Source organism: Hesperophylax consimilis, chromosome 16 (assembly GCF_061612785.1).
Source record: "Hesperophylax consimilis isolate HC1 chromosome 16, BYU_Hcon_1.0, whole genome shotgun sequence".
In the NCBI taxonomy this organism is placed as follows: Eukaryota; Metazoa; Arthropoda; class Insecta; order Trichoptera; family Limnephilidae; genus Hesperophylax; species Hesperophylax consimilis.
Window position 1 is genome coordinate 6,912,003 of NC_142851.1, and position 18,424 is coordinate 6,930,426.

The 18,424-nt window shown below is 34.6% G+C and overlaps 1 protein-coding gene across 1 annotated transcript in view; it reads right to left on the bottom strand.

The window, feature by feature from the left end:
• Positions 1–18,424, bottom strand: part of LOC149416611 (uncharacterized) — a 70,880-nt gene that overhangs the window by 5,849 nt on the left and 46,607 nt on the right. Inside the window, exons 6-8 of the mRNA XM_089641283.1 lie at positions 18,042–18,222; positions 15,782–15,882; positions 10,835–10,942 (exon numbers count right to left, since the gene is read on the bottom strand). Of these exons, the coding sequence (XP_089497409.1) occupies positions 10,835–10,942; positions 15,782–15,882; positions 18,042–18,222 (390 nt within the window). The remainder of the gene's footprint in view (positions 1–10,834; positions 10,943–15,781; positions 15,883–18,041; positions 18,223–18,424) is intronic.

Genomic DNA, 18,424 nt, shown 5'->3' on the forward strand with positions numbered 1-18,424 from the left:
GGTGCATTATACTGCTTGGGTTTTGTGAAAATACTAAGAAGTGGTGAGTAAATTATTTTCCGTACTTTATTAATTAGTGTTAAATTTGGGTCATTCGTTCGTTTATTGATTTCTAATTGTTCAAGTAAATTTAAAAAACGTAAGGGTCATGAACCCAAGAGCCCCAGCTCTGTATGGCCAACCTAAGCTCCATAAAGCGAATAATCCAATAAGGCCCGTAGTATCTTTTATTAACGCCCCTACATCAAACCTGGCTAAAAGACTTAACTTCATCTTCAAAAAATTAACAAATTTTTCACCACGTTACAGTGTCAAAAACTCGATAGAACTAGTTAATAAAATAAAAAATTTTAATCTCCCGCATAACTGTAAATTCATTTCTCTAGACGTAAAATCCCTATTTACCAACATCCCCATTAAAGAATGCCTAATAATAATTGAAAATATCTTGGAAAAATGCAATATCAATCCGGTAATAAGAAAAGAGTTATTCCAGCTCATAAAAATCTGCGTAGATACAAATTATTTCCTTTTCAATGATATATATTACCAACAACATGATGGTCTCCCCATGGGGTCACCATTAAGTCCACTTCTAGCGGAGATATTTATGGATTATATTGAAAATATAATTCTTAAATCTCCCTTAGCTAAACATATAGTATATTATGTCCGATACGTAGACGACATCCTTATATGTTGGAATGGTACCAACCGACAGTTAGATATCTTTACTAATTGGGCCAACACCGTTAATAATAAAATCTGCTTCACAGTTGAACATGAGATTGAAGGTAAAATAAACTTTTTAGATCTGACAATTGGTAAAAGTAATAATAAACATACCTTTCAAATATTTAGAAAACCAACTTTTACAGATACAACAATAAATTCAAATTCAAATCATCCTTGGTCTCATAAATTATCAGCGTACCATTCAATGGTACATAGACTCATTAACATTCCCTTAGACAATAAAGCTTATGTAAAAGAAAAGGAAACGATAAAAACGATCGCGATTAATAACGGCTATGAGGCAAATAACATTGAAAAAATAATAAAAAATAAGAAATATAAAAATAAAATCAATTTAATATATCCGGTAAATAACAAAAATATAGAAAAATTTGCATGTCTCGAATTCCTCGGCCCAGTATCTGAAAAAATTGCAAAAGAAATTAAAAAATGTGGTTTAAATATAGCTTTTCGAACAAACAATAATTTAGGAACAAGCCTTAAAAACTCTAAAAGTAAAATCCCTATACTCAATAACAGTGGCATATATGAATTAAAATGTGACCACGCCGATTGTAACGCCACTTACATCGGACAAACGGGGAGGGCATTCTCAACTAGATTCCAAGAACATATACGATGTTATAATAATAAAAACACATCCTCGAAATTCGCAGAACATCTCTTGGTGAATAATCATAACCCACTTAACAACAAGGGTCCTAAACCATTGCATATAGAAAAAAAGGGCATTAGATTAAATTTACTTGAACAATTAGAAATCAATAAACGAACGAATGACCCAAATTTAACACTAATTAATAAAGTACGGAAAATAATTTACTCACCACTTCTTAGTATTTTCACAAAACCCAAGCAGTATAATGCACCCAAATAATTCATAGCAATAAAGTCATTAGTAAATAATTAAGAACCCATTACCATTTACTGAGGGGAAAACATAGATTGGTTTAACCAACAATAGATCATGTCATCGGTGTAACCAGTAATAAATCAATGTATGCACCTTCAAAATTTACATTTGAAATAGTATAAAAACGTCGTCTCAATGTGGACTAACCACAGTTTGAAAATGGCCTTGTAAGCCGAAACAGCTGTCACAATAATAAAAAACTAAAACACTTGCAGAACTTAATAATAATATTATCAAATTTAATCTAAATTAAATTTATAAAAAAAAAAAAAAAAAAAAAAAAAACATTTATACTCTCCGTTTTAAGTTTATCTGGAAGGAGATTGTATATTTGTACACCCTCGTGGCCAATGCCTCTTTTGCCACTTTCAGTCCTTACAGCATGTGTACAATTTGTTATGTTGCCTAGTATAATGTTCGTGTACTTGTGACGTTTGTTTAAATGTTGTGTTTGTGTGTATAAGTCCATTTTGGATTTTGTAGATTAGGAGGCATATGTTGTATTCGTACAATTTTCTTATTTTCAAGAGTTTCATTTCCTGATACAGTTTTTTTGTGGGAGTGTCCGGGTTATAATTGAAGAGTTTTTTAATAACTTTGTTCTGTGTTGTTTGTAAATCATTTAGGTATGTAATGTATGTGTTACCCCATATTTCTATCAAATAATTTAGATGGGACTGGATTAAACTGAAGTATAAGCCCCTCTTTACCTCTGTTGGTAGGAGATGGGCAATTCTACCAAATACACCAATTAGTGGGATGATTTTTGCTTTTAATTTTTCAACGTGTTGTTTAAATGTCAGATGTTTATCAATATGTAAGCCAAGGTATTTTTCGCTGTCTAGAATAAGCAAGTCCCTTTCTTCTATTTGTAGAGGTTTATGCGACGGTATTATTATTTTAGGTGAGCTTGGGATCATGTAGCCGGTTTTATTAATATTTATTGTTAATATATTTTTACTAGCCAACTGTTTAGAATATTAAGATCATCTTGAGATTGTTCTAATAGAGTTTCTAATTTTTTTCCGAAGTAAAATATTGCAGTGTCATCTATAGAAATATTTCACCATGTAAATTTCAACTGGCAGATGTCATTTATATATATTTGGAATAGGAGGGGCCCCAGTATAGATCCTTGCGGAACTCCATAGTTTATACTCTCTAACTGACTGTTATTATCTTCTATGCTCACATATTGTTTTCTGTTTGATAGATATGATTTAATTAATTTGATAGCTGGACCGGTTACTCCTGTTTTTTCTATTTTTTTAATCAGTATTTCATGACTTACGGTGTCAAAGGCTTTTTGAAGGTCTACAAGAATTGCTATGACATAGTTTCTATTATCTATGCTAGTTCTAAGTTTATTTATAAGATCATTAGTTGCAGAAAGAGTGTTAGACTTTTTTCTGAAACCGTATTGTTTGGCATATAGAAAATAGTTCGGAAATTGACCTTCTTTTAGGCTCAGGTTAATCAGTTTAGTTAGTATAGGTGTTAATAGCGGGGCAAGTTTTTGTAATGTTACACATTTTAATTGGTCATGACCAGCACTCGCATTTGATTTTAGGGACTGTATAATAGCTAGTATTTCGGGTTCAGTTGCGGGTTGTAGGTATATTGACTCCGTACTTTCATACTTTAATGTAATTTTTTCATCCAGTTCATGGGTGTATTTGTTAATTATATTACCAGCTAAAGAGGCGCCAACATTACAAAAGTAGTTATTAAAGCATTCGCTTATCTTGATCTCTTCTGTGATAATTTCATTATCTCTCTTTAGTTTTTTTACATGGTTTGCTTTTCGTGTTTGTTTGATTCTTGATGATGTTGTTAATTAGGTTCCAAGTTTTTTTGGTATTATTTTCACATTTTTTAAATAGTCTGCTATATCGTTGTTTTTTAGAGTTTTGTTTTTGTATAGTTATTTGGTTACGTATTTTAGTAAATTCTGTTTTCAGTAATAGGTTACAGGGTTATTTTTTTATTTTTAAGTGTAGTTTATTTCTTTTATTAATCATTTTTAATAAGTCTTTTGTTATCCAACCAGCAAGACAGGTTTTATTTGTTTTTTTTTTATTGTTGAACTGTAAAAAGTAATTTTGTTTATTAGATAGTTTACAAAGTTATTGTAGTTCAGTTCCGAGTCCTCGTTATTATTTATAGAAAAGGGGTTTTGTCGAATATCCTCCTCTAGTTTATCATAGTCAATTTTCGTATATTTATAGGAGGGTTTTTGTGAATTCTTTTTAGTGTTGGTGTGCAGTATGTCAAGAATCAGTAGGTTGTGATCAGATATTGAAGTGTCACAGTTTGTTATAGAATATGAAAGATTTATGTCTGAGATGATGTGATCGATAATGGTGTTGGTGCTTTCTGTGATACGTGTCGCATGTTTTTTGTTTATTTTGTTTATTATATTGAAATTGTTTGACTTGATGATTTCTGTGTATTTACAAGTGTGTGTGTTTGTGGAGTCAAGTAAGTTGATATTAAAGTCCCCTAGTATTGTGGACCTTTTATGAACTTTAATTATTTTTTGTGCTCGTACATTCATTTTACAGGTAAAGAGATATGTGCCAGTAATACAAACTATAAAAAATGGTATTGGAGTGTAAAATAATCAGTGACTGTATGTAAGACTCTAATATCGGGTTTGCTCGACGCTCACATTTGAATTATTTCTGATGAACGTATTACTAAAATCTCAAATGTTTCTCGAGGGGTCCCTACGGATGTAAATGATTTATATTTATGATTAATAAAAACAGGACCTCACCATTAAAATATTTTATGTAAAACAGTTTGAAAATTTTATAAAGCATAAGTCTTTTTTTATTTTCTTCTTCACTTACGTCATTAATATTCTGGCTTTATTTTAGAATATATTGTCTCGCCTTGAGTAGTAATGTTTTGTGAACAGTGCGAACACCTCACTAGGAGAACCTGTGCTGAGGTGTTCGCATGTTTTAGATAATGTACGTATTTAAAAATGTTATTTGTACAGTAATAATATCTCTTTTTAAAGTAGATCTAATTATGTAATTTAAAAACTATTTATTACAATAGGTTATGTAGATTAGATTAATTATATTAGATTAATTGTATACTAGATTAGATTAATGATTTTTTATGTCCGGAATTGGATGGTATTGATCTGGACAACGTTTACTTTCAACAAGACGGTACAGCTGTTTCGCCTTTCAAGGCCATTTTCAAACGGTGTTTCAAATTAAATGTAATTCTACGAATTAAACACAAAAACAATTAATAATTAACCCTTACCTTAGTTGCTTCTTCAATGTCCTTGTCTGCTAGTAAAATACGGAACATATTACCATTTTATTTTTTATCTTTACAAAATATGATTCTAAACATTTTAATTTGTGACACGTCAAAAATTTAGAATTTATTTATTTATTTGAGGAACATAAACAGTCTTAGTAATACAATATACATAGGAGGATAACAAAAAAACACACCAATTATTAATGTTCACAGATATATATTCAGAAACATAAAACTAACCTGTAAACGATAAACCTATAATATGCCTACCATAAACAGCAATAAATAAAAGTGATTATAACTATACTTAAATATACTTGGGTTGGAACGGGAAAGGGGAGGAGAGGGATAAGGAAAAGTTGCCACGCAAGTAATATTAAAATATTAGGTAAAATCAATTTAACAGTGGTTAATATGAGTTAGAATGTGATACAATGAAATTCTGTAGTGATAGTAACTAGCAGTGAATATGTCAGCACAAGTGTCTATATTTGCAAATTTATTATTATAGTAGTTACATGTCCTTTGCATAAATTCATTTTGGTTGGAATTGGTATTGCATCTATCAATGTAGAAAAGGGTATTTTGTTTGCTGTATCGAATTGGCGCATGGAAATTTATTTTGTTCAGCAACTCCGGGCAGTCAACTTTTGAGTTAATAATTTTATACAAGAGCATCTGATCAGCGACAATCCTCCTGTTGAGTAGTTTCGTGATTCGAAAATGTTTCTCGATTTCGTCGTAAGAGTTGTATATGTTAAATGATTTAAAATTGAGGAATTTGAGAAATCGTTCCTGAACTCTTTCTAACCTGTTAACATAAACAATATAGCGCGGGTTCCAAACCGGTGAACAGTACTCCAGGTGAGGACGAACATGTGAATGGTAGAGTCAGATATGTCTTAGTATTTTTGAAAAATTTGCATGTTCTCAGTACAAAACCTAGACTTTTTGATGCTTTGGTGACAATGTTATCAACGTGTTTATCAAAGGTAAGTTTAGAGTCCAAGAAAACCCCGAGATCACGCACATAGTCTTTATTTGTTAAAATCGATCCAGAAATGGTGTAATCATGCAGTATTTTCACACGGTTACGTGTAAATGTGACTTTGCAACATTTAGAAATATTGATAAAAAGCTTATTTCTGAGACAGTAATCCGTCAGTCGATCAAAATCTGCTTGTAAACACGCAGAACAGTCCGGGGAGCTTATAGGAAGGTATATCTTCATATCGTCAGCAAATAGTAAAATTTGAGCGCTGTGAAAACATGTCGTAAAATCATTAATATAGATAGAGAAAAGCAAAGGACCCAAAATGGACCTCTGAGGCACACCGGAAGTAATGATTTTCCAGACGGAGGAAAATCCACCCACTGTCACAGCCTGGGACCTGTTTGTTACGTATGAGGATAACCAACGAAGGAGATCTCCATGAATACTATGATTAGCAAGTTTTCTAAGCAGAATGTTGTGGTTGATCTTGTCAAAAGCCTTGCTATAGTCGGTATAGATTGTATCAACTTACACACGTTTATCCATGGAGGCAGACAAGAAGTTTGTAAATGTTATAAGATTAGTAGCAACAGAGCGACCTGCAAAGAATCCATGCTGAAATTCGTTGATCGAATTCTTTATCACAGGGAATAACTGGTCATAGACTATGTTTTTCGAACACCTTTGAAAAAATGCAAAGCTTGGAAATGGGTCTATAATTATCTGCTTCACACTTAGTTCCCGATTTATGAATTGGTGTGATGTAGACTCTTTTCCATATATCTGGAAATGTACCAGTCTTGATCGATATATTAAACAGTATTGATAGCGGGAGTGACAAATGATTTGCGCACTCGGTAATGAACAGTGGTGGGATACCATCCGGCCCAGCTCCCTTGCTAGAATCGAGCCGTTTTAAATATTTAGACACGAGGTCAGCATCGATAAAAACTGATCCCATCGCACAAACCTACTTAACTACAGAGTCATCGCAGGAAATCCCCAGAGGATCAGCCGGTTCGTAGACAGAATGAAAATAATAAGCAAATAAATCACAGACTGCCTGTCCACCCTCGGCTGTTACATCATTAAGATTTAATACGCATGCTGATAGTTTTTTTTGATTTCACATATGACCAGAATGCCTTATATTCTCTTCAGCATTATTAATAAAGTCTTCGTGACATTTCTTTGACATTTTTTTCTGTCTGGTGCGTAGCCTTGAAAAAGTAATGTAATCGGAAGGGTTCTTTTAGGTTGTATATAGTCTGTGAAATTTCTGCTTTTCACGAATAAGTTTTATTAATGATGAGCTATACCACGGGGGGTAGGAATATTTACCAGTACGCCTCAATGGAACCTTATCAACGATCAAATTATTAATAATATTGTAAAAATGCGATACTGCAGGATTGACGGAATCGGTAAGGTCAAGTGCGTTCCAATCTTCTTGTGCCAGGCTATCTCTTATGTCATCATAATTAGCCTTGTGGAATGAGGGCCGTTTAATTGAGTTTTCCTTTATGACCGGGGGTTCAACGAACTCAGCAGTGATAATGATGGATTTATGATGAGCATCCTCAGGAACCAACGGATCGTTCGCGGGAGCTACGCGTACCGAAAAATTACAGAGAACGAGATCAAGAATTCTTCCTAATGTATTTTGAATACCATTATATTGGTGGAGGTTAGAGTAATTAATATTGTCGATAAATGTTGAGCTTATTGTAGAAGTGTAGTTTCTAGGAATCAGGTTAACCTCACCCACAGGAAGAGTCCATGTAATATCGGGTAGGTTAAAGTCTCTCATGATAAGAAACTTGCCGTCTGGTTGATTCAAAAGCTTAATACCTAGATCATTCGAGAAGGCGGTGATTCGAGCATTGAAGTTGAAACTTTTTGACAGGTAGGTACAACAGAGATGAATGTTAGTGAATCCAGTTGCACGTGGGATGCGAAGAGTAACCCATATTTCCTCATCCGTAGAACACCATGAGTAATTACAAATTGCATTGAGTTCCTTTTTGACAGCCAGGAGCACACCACCACCCATAGTTACACCTTCGATACTTCTGTCGCGTCGGAATACGTTGTATCTTGAGTCAAAAAGCTCACCATCTGAAATAGTATATGTAAGCCAAGTCTCTGTTATGCCGATAACGTCATAATCACCGCTCGTAACACTACGAAGAAATGTGTCAGTTTTAGTTCTCAGTCCACGTACGTTCTGATGAAAAACACTTAAAGGCAGTGACTCTTTTTCAGTTGAGTGTCAATAACAGGGATATGCAGAGAATGCGTGAACAGAATGTGAGGTATAATATAGTATTATCTGCAGAAAATAAAATAACAGTAATATCTCTAAGTAATTGTTCGTTACGAAAAGGAGTGGATGCCATAGAGGCATAATACGTTATAAGTAACATAAATGTGCACTTGGAAATGAACGCTTAATGAGTCCTTCGCACATCAGTATTACAGAATCCCGAGTAAAATTATCGAGTGACATTTGAAATATGACAAGTACATAATAATATTATAAGTACAGAAAGTGAGAATATCTTGCAGTTGACAGGAGTTGTGAACAGGATGATATAATAAGGTAATGTTGTGAGAGTATAATAAATATAATAGTAATGCAGTTGCAACATGAGAGGGAGGGTAGCGCGCGTGTGGAGGTAGAGGGAGGGTAGCGGGCGTGTGGAGGGAGATGGAGGAGTATACAATAATAATAGAATGAGCAGTATTTTCTTATGAAATTTTCTGCAGTTCGTCTTCCCTCCTGACTAAAAAAGCTGGTGAATTATCGTTTTTTCTCACTAAGATCTTACAGTCCTTTACCCATACAAATCTGAAGCCTGCTTCCCGTGCCTTGCTTTTAACTTTCGAGAGCAGATTCTTATTGTTAATTGTTAAGTGGTTGTTAACATAAATTATTACTTCTGGTCCGGAATATTTCAGGTCGGTAGTGGTGATCTTCCTGGCCTTCTTAGATAGTGCAAGAAATTCCTCCTTTCTCCGTTTGCTTGCAAAACGGATGATTATCGGCTTAACCTGGGCGGACTTGGTAGCCACTCGCGTCACAGTATCCACATCTTCTGGTTGTAGTTCAAAACCAATCTGCTCGCCTATTTTCTTGGCTATGCAGAGTAAGTTTTCTCCCTTCGTCATTGGCACGTTCTTAATTTCGAGGTTTTTCACACGGGAGAGCTGATCGCGCTCGTCCAGTACGTATCTGAAGATTTCAATGTTCTTCTTGATGGATGCCACCTCCGAAACTAACTTGTCGACAGTCTCCAGTCTCTTATCAACCGCTCTTATAAAGATTAAGGCCGACTTAGTACTACAAGCATGGGCGCGCGACCGCCATATTATGAAATCAGTGCTGTCGCTAAATCACCGTTTAAAATAGTCTATAATCACTCTGTTTATTTAATATGTAGTAACAACTAACAATGAGTATCAACAACAATCGCCGCCATTTGCAAACTTGCATTGCTCGATGGCGCTGACTTGATCACGTGACACTTCAAAATCCGTCACGTGCAAAGGCCTATACTGTAGTCGGCCTTTTATGTGAAGAGGAGCCAGTGAGACTGGCATCCCCATTTGAGGTGAGGTACGGTGTGAGGCTGAAGATTGTGGGAAGGTGAAGGAGAGGAAGGTGGGGAAGTACCTGGCTATTCAGATCTGGTCACCAAACACGGCTAAAGCCATTTCAAGCAACGTTTCATGCATTCAAAGACAGTATCTTTAACTCTGGATCATGCCGCAAATATACCTTATAATATTTTAAATTATCAAATTGTGAAATAATACAAATTAACAAAAGTAAAATCTTTTTGTTCGCGCCGGGATTTGAACCCGCAACCACCTGATTGCTAGTCGAGAGCCTCACCCCTCTACCAAGGAGGCCGTCAACAACCTAGGCCTTGCCAAACTTTGAATGAAAATTTGAATTTACTGTAAATTATAATGTAGAAATATTTACCTGCGACGCTTATTTCACACCTCTAAACCTGTAATAAGTTTATCACTAAATGACGCAAAAACTTCGCGAAAGGAACACGACCTTAAGGCCATGTAAATACGAATGTTAGAGGGAGCGCTCTAATATTAACGATAATAAGCGATAATAATTAAGCGAAAATTGTGAATATATTTAATAAAACACGACTCGTTTAAAATAGAGCAAAAATCTCTCGACAAATGCCTAAGTTGCATTCAAAGATACACTGTGATTTTTCATACCTATAAAATAACTTATTAAATAACAATAAAATTTGTTTTTAAAATTTTTTCGGAGCATTCTTTGAGATTTTTTTCTGTCGAGGGAATTTCATATAATTACCGTTTCGGCTTTACAAATTTATAGATAATGTCTTCAAAAACAACATATATTTTTTTAGGAACTTAAAACTTGGTGTTCAAGAAAAATGTGTTATAAATCGGTAGAAATTCGGAAAGGGGGGGGCTTTATGGTATACCTTTCGAATCTTCTACAATACCTACCTATTTATTGAAATTACAACACAGACTGAAAATATTATTCAATTCAGATTATAAAACAATCCTGTAAAACTCGCCTACATTAAAATCATAGTCACAATAGAGATATAGGTATTGTATTATCATCATCATAAATTCCAATGGTGGAAAATGGTTCTGGGTAAAATTGTAAATTGCCTATCCGAAGTTCCGAGGTTTCGTGGAAGTTTCAAGGATTTCATAACACCTGTAATTTCCTTACGAAAGTTTTCACAAAAATTTGGATTATTTTCCTGGACTCTGAACTTAACCTAGTGTCTGTCAACATAACCTATAAATTGAATATGAACTTCAAACTTTGATTTCTGTGGTTGAACAATTGAATGGGTACTTACTGGCAATCATTATAGTGGTGGTGAATCCAGAGAGGGTGTCCTTCAGAAGCCAGGTAAGAACTGAATCTCTGTAGGGCACGTATTTTGTGCTACGCGAACCCGGTGTTGCTGTAAAAAAAATTATTGATGATAAATCACGTGCGAGTATAAGGTAGGTACTTCTCAACATCCTCATACCCATCGACTTCCCTTATCCACACCCAACAGCCCGCAACATACCTCAATAAATGGGGATGATACCCCTACTGGCGCTGTGGGAATCTTTTGTTGTTTTCATATCGTAAGCCGGGTCTGCTGACATATATGTTTTTTTTGTTTGTTTTATCGGCCTCGGAAAGTATAAACATTGAGTATGCGTACAAATGATGAAAAAACATATTAAACAAACCTACGTAACCTATTTAACCTAACTTTTCATGAATTTATATCACTTTTTAAAGGTTTTACATTGTCATTTTGACGATTTGTTTGGTCACCCCAAACGACACGGTTTTAAGGCGATGCCATACGTGGTAATGCAAAATCATGTGTTTTTGGTTTGAAAATTTGGTGGCCTAGAAATGTTTCAGATGCATTAATTAAATCAAAGATATTAGAAGAACGAGATGTGCTATGAGCAGTTCATACTGTGTGGAATTGTTTTGCCCAGTGTCGCCGGTTTTGTTCACCAATACTACTGCACACCTTCGCTTACGCTAAGGTATCCGCACTAATACATAGAACAGATTTCTGTGCGTACACGTCCCGACAGTATTCAAAGTACCCTAATTAGGTAGTACTCCGCCTACGGTCCGGCGGCCAACATAGCATATCTCGTTCTTCTAATATCTTTGAATTAAATACTGCAAGTAGAATACATCTTGGCCTTTGAAATAATCGAGTATTTTTCAGATAAGTCTTTTTATAAGTCCAGAAAAAAATAATGTATAAGGCCTATGAAAACTGTTTTAAAGTTCAAAATCTCCTACTTACGAACCGATTTTCGGTTATGATTTTACTGTGTAATGTGGAAAATTAAGTTATTTATAAAATGATCGAAAAAAAATAAATATTTATGCCTGCACATCCACAAAATAAAATGAAAGGCACTTTTTGGCCATGTTTTTTTCTTGCATAAATCAAAACAGGCGGATGGTGTTAAGCGGGAATATAAACCTTATCGCCATCTACGTAAGGGCTCAATTTAAAATATTTCACGACGTAGTGCATCGCCTTAAACGCATTCTTTCCTTTATTCATATTCATTAATCATCCAACATCATGACCCGACTTAATTTAATCACTAAGTGCGTATAATAATGAGATAATTATACGCACTTAGTTACTATTAGGGTGCTCTATATAGCTAATTGAGCACACTAATATCCACTAAGTGCGTATAATAATGAGATATAATGTGTTCAAGTGCACATAAAACATGCCTAAAATCAGTAAAAAAAAATGTTTACTTATCTTGCACGGAGAAAAATTAGAATTGATGTTTTATTAAAAATCTCTTCAAATTATTCGTAATCCAGTTAAAAACGGGATTGCAGGACGTTTCCTGATAAACTTTTGATATATTTCTAATATATCAGAGCACGTGTTCATGCATCTGCATTTTTGTGAACACGTTTTCCGACATCGTGATAATATATATTTTTTTTTTTTTTTTTTTTTTTTTATATATTCAATAATATTGTTATTGGGTTTATAAAAACAGTTTATTTTTAAACTAGTTCTGCTGTGTAATTATTATTACGCGTGACAGCTGTTTCGCCCTCTGAAGGCATTATCAAACTGTCAGAACTTGTTTAAAAATAAACTGTTTTTATAAACCCAATAACAATATTATTGAATATATAAAAAATAAAAATTAAAATGGAGTTCTACAAATTAAACTTAATAACAATAAAAAAATCGTGATAATAAATTCCTTACTAAAAGTTTAACAGGAAACTTATCAATTCATTCGTTAAGGGCCTGCAATCCCGTTTTTAACCGGATTATAAATAATTTGTATCAGTGTGACATAAAGAGCTCGATGGACTATTATGGTCTAAGCCAGAGGTTCCCAAACTTGTTTGCCCCGTAAGACCACTTGTCAATTTTTTTTTTCCGTAGACCCCCTGCCTGCCGAATATTGAATTTTCCTAAAACGTCCCATGTGATAATCATTTATTATTTTCGTAAAAAGATTCCCTTCCTTTGCCTGCCCTACAACCGGGTGGCGGTATAGTTGATCTGTCTTTAGATTGTGGAGACAGGGGCGCCCTTGTGAGGTATAAATCAACGGGAATTTCTTTCCGTAGCTGGCCCTACAGAACTGCCCCTTAAGTTCTTTGTTGGCGCTTATTCCGATCAGTTATTCTTGTCATATGATATCCGATTCTTCAACATTCCATTTTCACAGTCAAAATGTCGTCAAACTTAGTTTTGAAGTCTGTGTACATCTAAATGTTGAACGTCATTATTACCCTGGACGTTTTTCAAAAACAAGTTGGGGAACTAGGAATATTCGCCGCTTCCAATGTGCAATGTTTTGGTTCAATTTATTAATTCTGACGAGGAAAGGAACGTAGACTCTATTTATATACCTCAATAAACAACTTTACGATATATAAACACACAAATATCAAATAAGTAATTTCTCAGTCTATTAGTAGTATTACGTGAACTGTGTTATTTGTGTATGGTGTATTGTGTCATTTACGGAACTCCTAAATATTGACTTGAGGCAAATGGGGGTCCGCTCGTATGTACCCCCATTTGAATCTCGTGGACCCCCAAATTGTTTCTCGCTGACATAGGCCCCCAGCAAGCCGATATCGACCCCTGGGGGTCCATATAGACCACTTTGGGAACCTCTGGTCTAAGCCATTAAAAACTGGAAGAGACTCTATATCTCCATAAAATTATCAATGGCTTTATTGATTGTTCACACCTTTTGTCTGAGATTAATTTTTGAGTCCCAACCTCGAGAAATAGAGATAAATCAATTTTTCATCTTTATAAATGTTCTTCTAATAACAGACAAAACGCTTTTATATTCAGAGCGTGTAACTTATTTAATAATAATTTTAAGGATATTGACGTATTCCCGTGTAATTCAAGAACATTTAAAGAAATATATCCTCGCTAATATTGAATAATTTTTAATAACATTCTGCAAGTTATCATGTTGTTGCTATGAATCCTGTTCAGTTGCATACCATTCATTTTATAAACATTTGTTCAGTTTAGTTGTTGATCTATACGAGTGATTATTCCTGTTGTTAGTGAGGTGAGGATATTTTTTTATGTATTGAAATGTATTTGTGTTATTTTATCTTATTTTATTATTTATCTAATATTTAAAATTTAGAATGTTGGTGAAAAAGCTGATGGTTTTCCTAAATAAAATAATTAAAATAAATAAATAAAATTGAAATAAAGTAAATAAGTAAGATTTCTTCGTTTGCGAGACAAAAAAAAATTACAATTCGTTGTTACATGATGTTTGCGAAAGTCACTAGGTGTGTAAGTGCAGTTTTCCCTATTGATAACTTATTAAACCCTCATACATGCAGTAGTAATTTATTTAGATTTATTTATTCATTTTCGGGAAATGGACAGTTTACATTTAATCAGTTTGTACATAAGTATTAAATAGTAAAATTAAACAATTATGGATTTCCTCCTTGTGACTTTAACTGAGACAGCATAATATGGAATAAGTGATTTAAATTTGTGAGAAAGGAATATGAATTAAAAAAATTATACAAAACAAAAGATTATATAAAACGAAAAATTTACAACACAATACATTTATAGCCATGGAGAGAGGTTGTAGGTATAAATCAAATCATAATAGAGATATAAACAATATTGACATAAACATTATTCACAAACCATCAGAGAAATATTCTTTTATGGACCTCTTGTATTTGGTAAGTTCGCAACTGAAAATATCCACCTTGGATAATACGCTATTGTAATTATTGCAGTCTGTTCAGGCAAGTATTCTGCTTAGAGTTCGTTTTGAATGAATGGATGAATAAAAGTGCGTTAAAAATAATTGATTTTGTTATTATTTTAGCAATAGGTTTATAACTGATTAAAGGTATCTGAAATTTGATTTGAAATTTTCGATTAAAACACAAATAACTTAGTTTACATCACTTTATTTCGATACAAAATCTCAACATGTTTCGTGAACCAAGTTCACATCATCTTAGGGCTTTAAAGGGAAACTGTGAATCAGAATTTGCGGATCATTTATTAAATAACGACCATACTTTCGATATTAATTCAGGTTTTAAAATACTACATTCTGGTTACAAGGTATCTCAAATCAATAATTTTGAAATCTTAGAAATAAGAAAACACGTGAATATGAAAGCAGATATTATTAATAAATAAAAAATTTTTATAAACCCCATTTTAAATATTTTCCCAATTACCCGGTCTTTCCCGTCTAATGACATTTTAATTCCTACTTTGAATAACCCTCCCCCACTCTTACCCCTCCCCGCTCCTTCTACCTCTTCTTTCTAGACCTAATTTTTAATTATAACTTTAGTATACTTGTGCTCCTGATGATGTGAACTTGGTTCACGAAACATGTTGAGATTTTGTATCGAAATAAAGTGATGTAAACTAAGTTATTTGTGTTTTAATAAAAAATAAATAATGCCATCACAAAGTGAAAAGCAGTTAGAAGAAGTTTTCTTCGAAAAATTATTTTTTGATTTGAAAGTTGATTAGCTCAGAATCAACATTTTGTTAGTTAATGACTTTTGGCAGTAAGCTGACGATATAAGTAATCATGATAGTTTGTCAGTTTGTCTATTTACCCAGAGCCGAAATGACATTGGCCAAAGCCACGAGGGATTTGTTGATGTTGGCGCCTTCCTTCTGTCGGGAGATGCTCCGGTTAACTCTGCTGGGTCTCTCGCTAAAAGGAATACGAACTATATTACTATTTACCCAGAGCCGAGATGACATTGGCCAAAGCCACGAGGGATTTGTTGATGTTGGCGCCTTCCTTCTGTCGGGAGATGCTCCGGTTAACTCTGCTGGGTCTCTCGCTAAAAGGAATACGAACCATATTATTAGACGATATTATCTCAATGGATTGTTACACGTCAGCTAGTATAGTATATAGAAGTATAGGTGACCTTAAACTTACTTCCAACTGACCTCCAACTAAAACTACCGATTCCAGTCTACGCAAACCCCCTTTCGCGTTCTAAAAGTGGAACAAGTTATCGAGATGACGAGATATTGTAGTATTAGTATTAAAATGCGCAAAATAAATGACAAAATTAATTAATCAAAATTTATTGACACTTTCTTCTTGGTAGTAGAAATGAAGATCTGCAGATTCCGACCAAAAAATAGTGACGGAATAAATAATTATAATATTTGGATGATTTGTATAGCGCTGTTTCTGTGCAAAATCACCTCAAGGGCGCTGTAATACCCCTCTAGTTAGGGGGGTTAACCCTTCTAATTTACTTTACTTTTGAGGTTTCTTCACTAAAAACCAGTCGTATAAATACTGATTCTATCGATTTGGGAGTGGTCTCATTCGATTCAACACGAATGAAAACATAGTAAACGATACCTCACTCGATCTACATTGTAAAAAAATATTTTCAAAAATCCCCCCCCCCCCTCCTCATTTATCATTTATCAAACCCCATTTTGTATTTATAGATCGGAAAATATCGATCGATTGCAATGAACCACTATTGGCTACTTCGTGATTAGAGCTGCTCAACGTGCTGATAACTTGCAAAAAATCATTAAATAGTCAGCCAAAATGGAAAAACAGATGCATGAAATCAATTGCGACTAAAAGTGTATTCAAACGACCTTTTGACGGCCTCACTTAGTTCCTATTATGATATAATAACTATTTTACGTCCAGTCCCTCGAGCTGCGTCACTAAGAAAATATATTCCCCGCGCCAAGTAATCACTTGCGCTTTCATAAAAAAGCAAAACGAAAAAACCATTGGTTATGAATCACCTCATACTTTCCTTTAATCCTCTCCACAAAAGCATGCTAAATAAATAAACATATGCTCCTTCCGGACCGATCGCGGCCGCCGTGATCTGACAATACCTTCTAAATCCCTAGGTACCGGATCGGGACGAGCGTTCAGTAGGGACAAAGTTTATTTGCTTCCCCAAAGCAGCTGTACTCGTTTGCGGGAAAGGGTCAAAAGAATGTATAAGGCGAAACGTGACTGACAGTACATTCGATATGCCCCATTTATAAATGCGCAAACAATTGCTTGGCGCAGAGATTACTTCATATATAAACGCAGCTCTAGCAGTTAGTTAGTTAAACACAAAAAACAATGTTGATGTTTATTTACTATAATACATCTATTTAAAATTTTCGACCTAGTGTACAGTTTCAAGTATACAGAAAATCTACGCCAGAAACATTCTGGTACATCACTTGAAAAATGATTTACAGGCAAACACCTTACACACTCATAAAACCAGAGCAAAGAAGCACAAAGGACAAAGAAGCTCTGAATTTTTAGCAGTAAAGGTTTATAAGAAACTCCCACTTAGTATCAAAAAATTCAAAACAAAAAATAACTACATTAAGGACATTGCATATTGGCTTAAGGAACTACCGGATAAAGAACTTACTAGCATATTTAAAACATCGTCGTAGAAGTTTCTGAAAAACCTTATTCAAAACATGAAGCCGAACAATAGAAGTCGCTGAAAACTTCCAAAACCTAGTTCCCCTCAACACAGGATCTCCTAAAGGACAACGAATTATTATACATGTATATAAATATACATATTCTTGTAAAAATGCGAATATGCGTTCGCGTGTGCATACGTGATTGCCACCAAAAATTGATAGAATGCATTGTCATCGACAACGAGTGTATCTGCCGAGTTTCAGCTTAATCGGATCTCTGGAAGTGGGTTAATTTCCGCTTCCAAGATTTGCATTCATTAATTCCAGGGAACAAAATGTATTTCAAAAGGGCTGATCCTTTGATGGGAGGGCCCGAATACACTATCAATCCCAATAAATTGATTTCATACATTTCGCTTTTGTCTGCTTAATTATTTATTTGATAGTTCGGAACAGCTCCAGGTGCATTGTGTGTGCTGCTAATGTCTTTCACCGGCTTCGTTGCTTTGATAGTCCGTGCATTTTGGTCGTACATTTACATGCCACATCTCCCATATCTATGTTGAGAACTGACCTCCCCGCCAGGTCCAAGAGAGTCAGGGTGGTGTGCGGATGCCCTCTCCTCACAGCAAGGAGCGCGTGCGAGCGGCTGGAGTGAGGGTTCCTCTGCGTGGCGGCGCTCCTTCTCCGAGCCGACCCCAAAGCCAGCAGTGCGCACAGCTCTTGGGGACTGCGGACCGTCAGCTCACTCAAATCTAATAAAAACAACCATAAATTTATAAATTGATATTTTTAAACTATTTTGATATACTCGTATAATCGCGCGAATGGAACTGGACGAATGATACATTAGCAATTTTACGATTTGTCCAAAGAAATGTCACCATCTCAATGATAATTTTTTTGGCAAATTTATTCCGACTTGACAGCTCTTAGCAGAAACCACGATCATGCGAA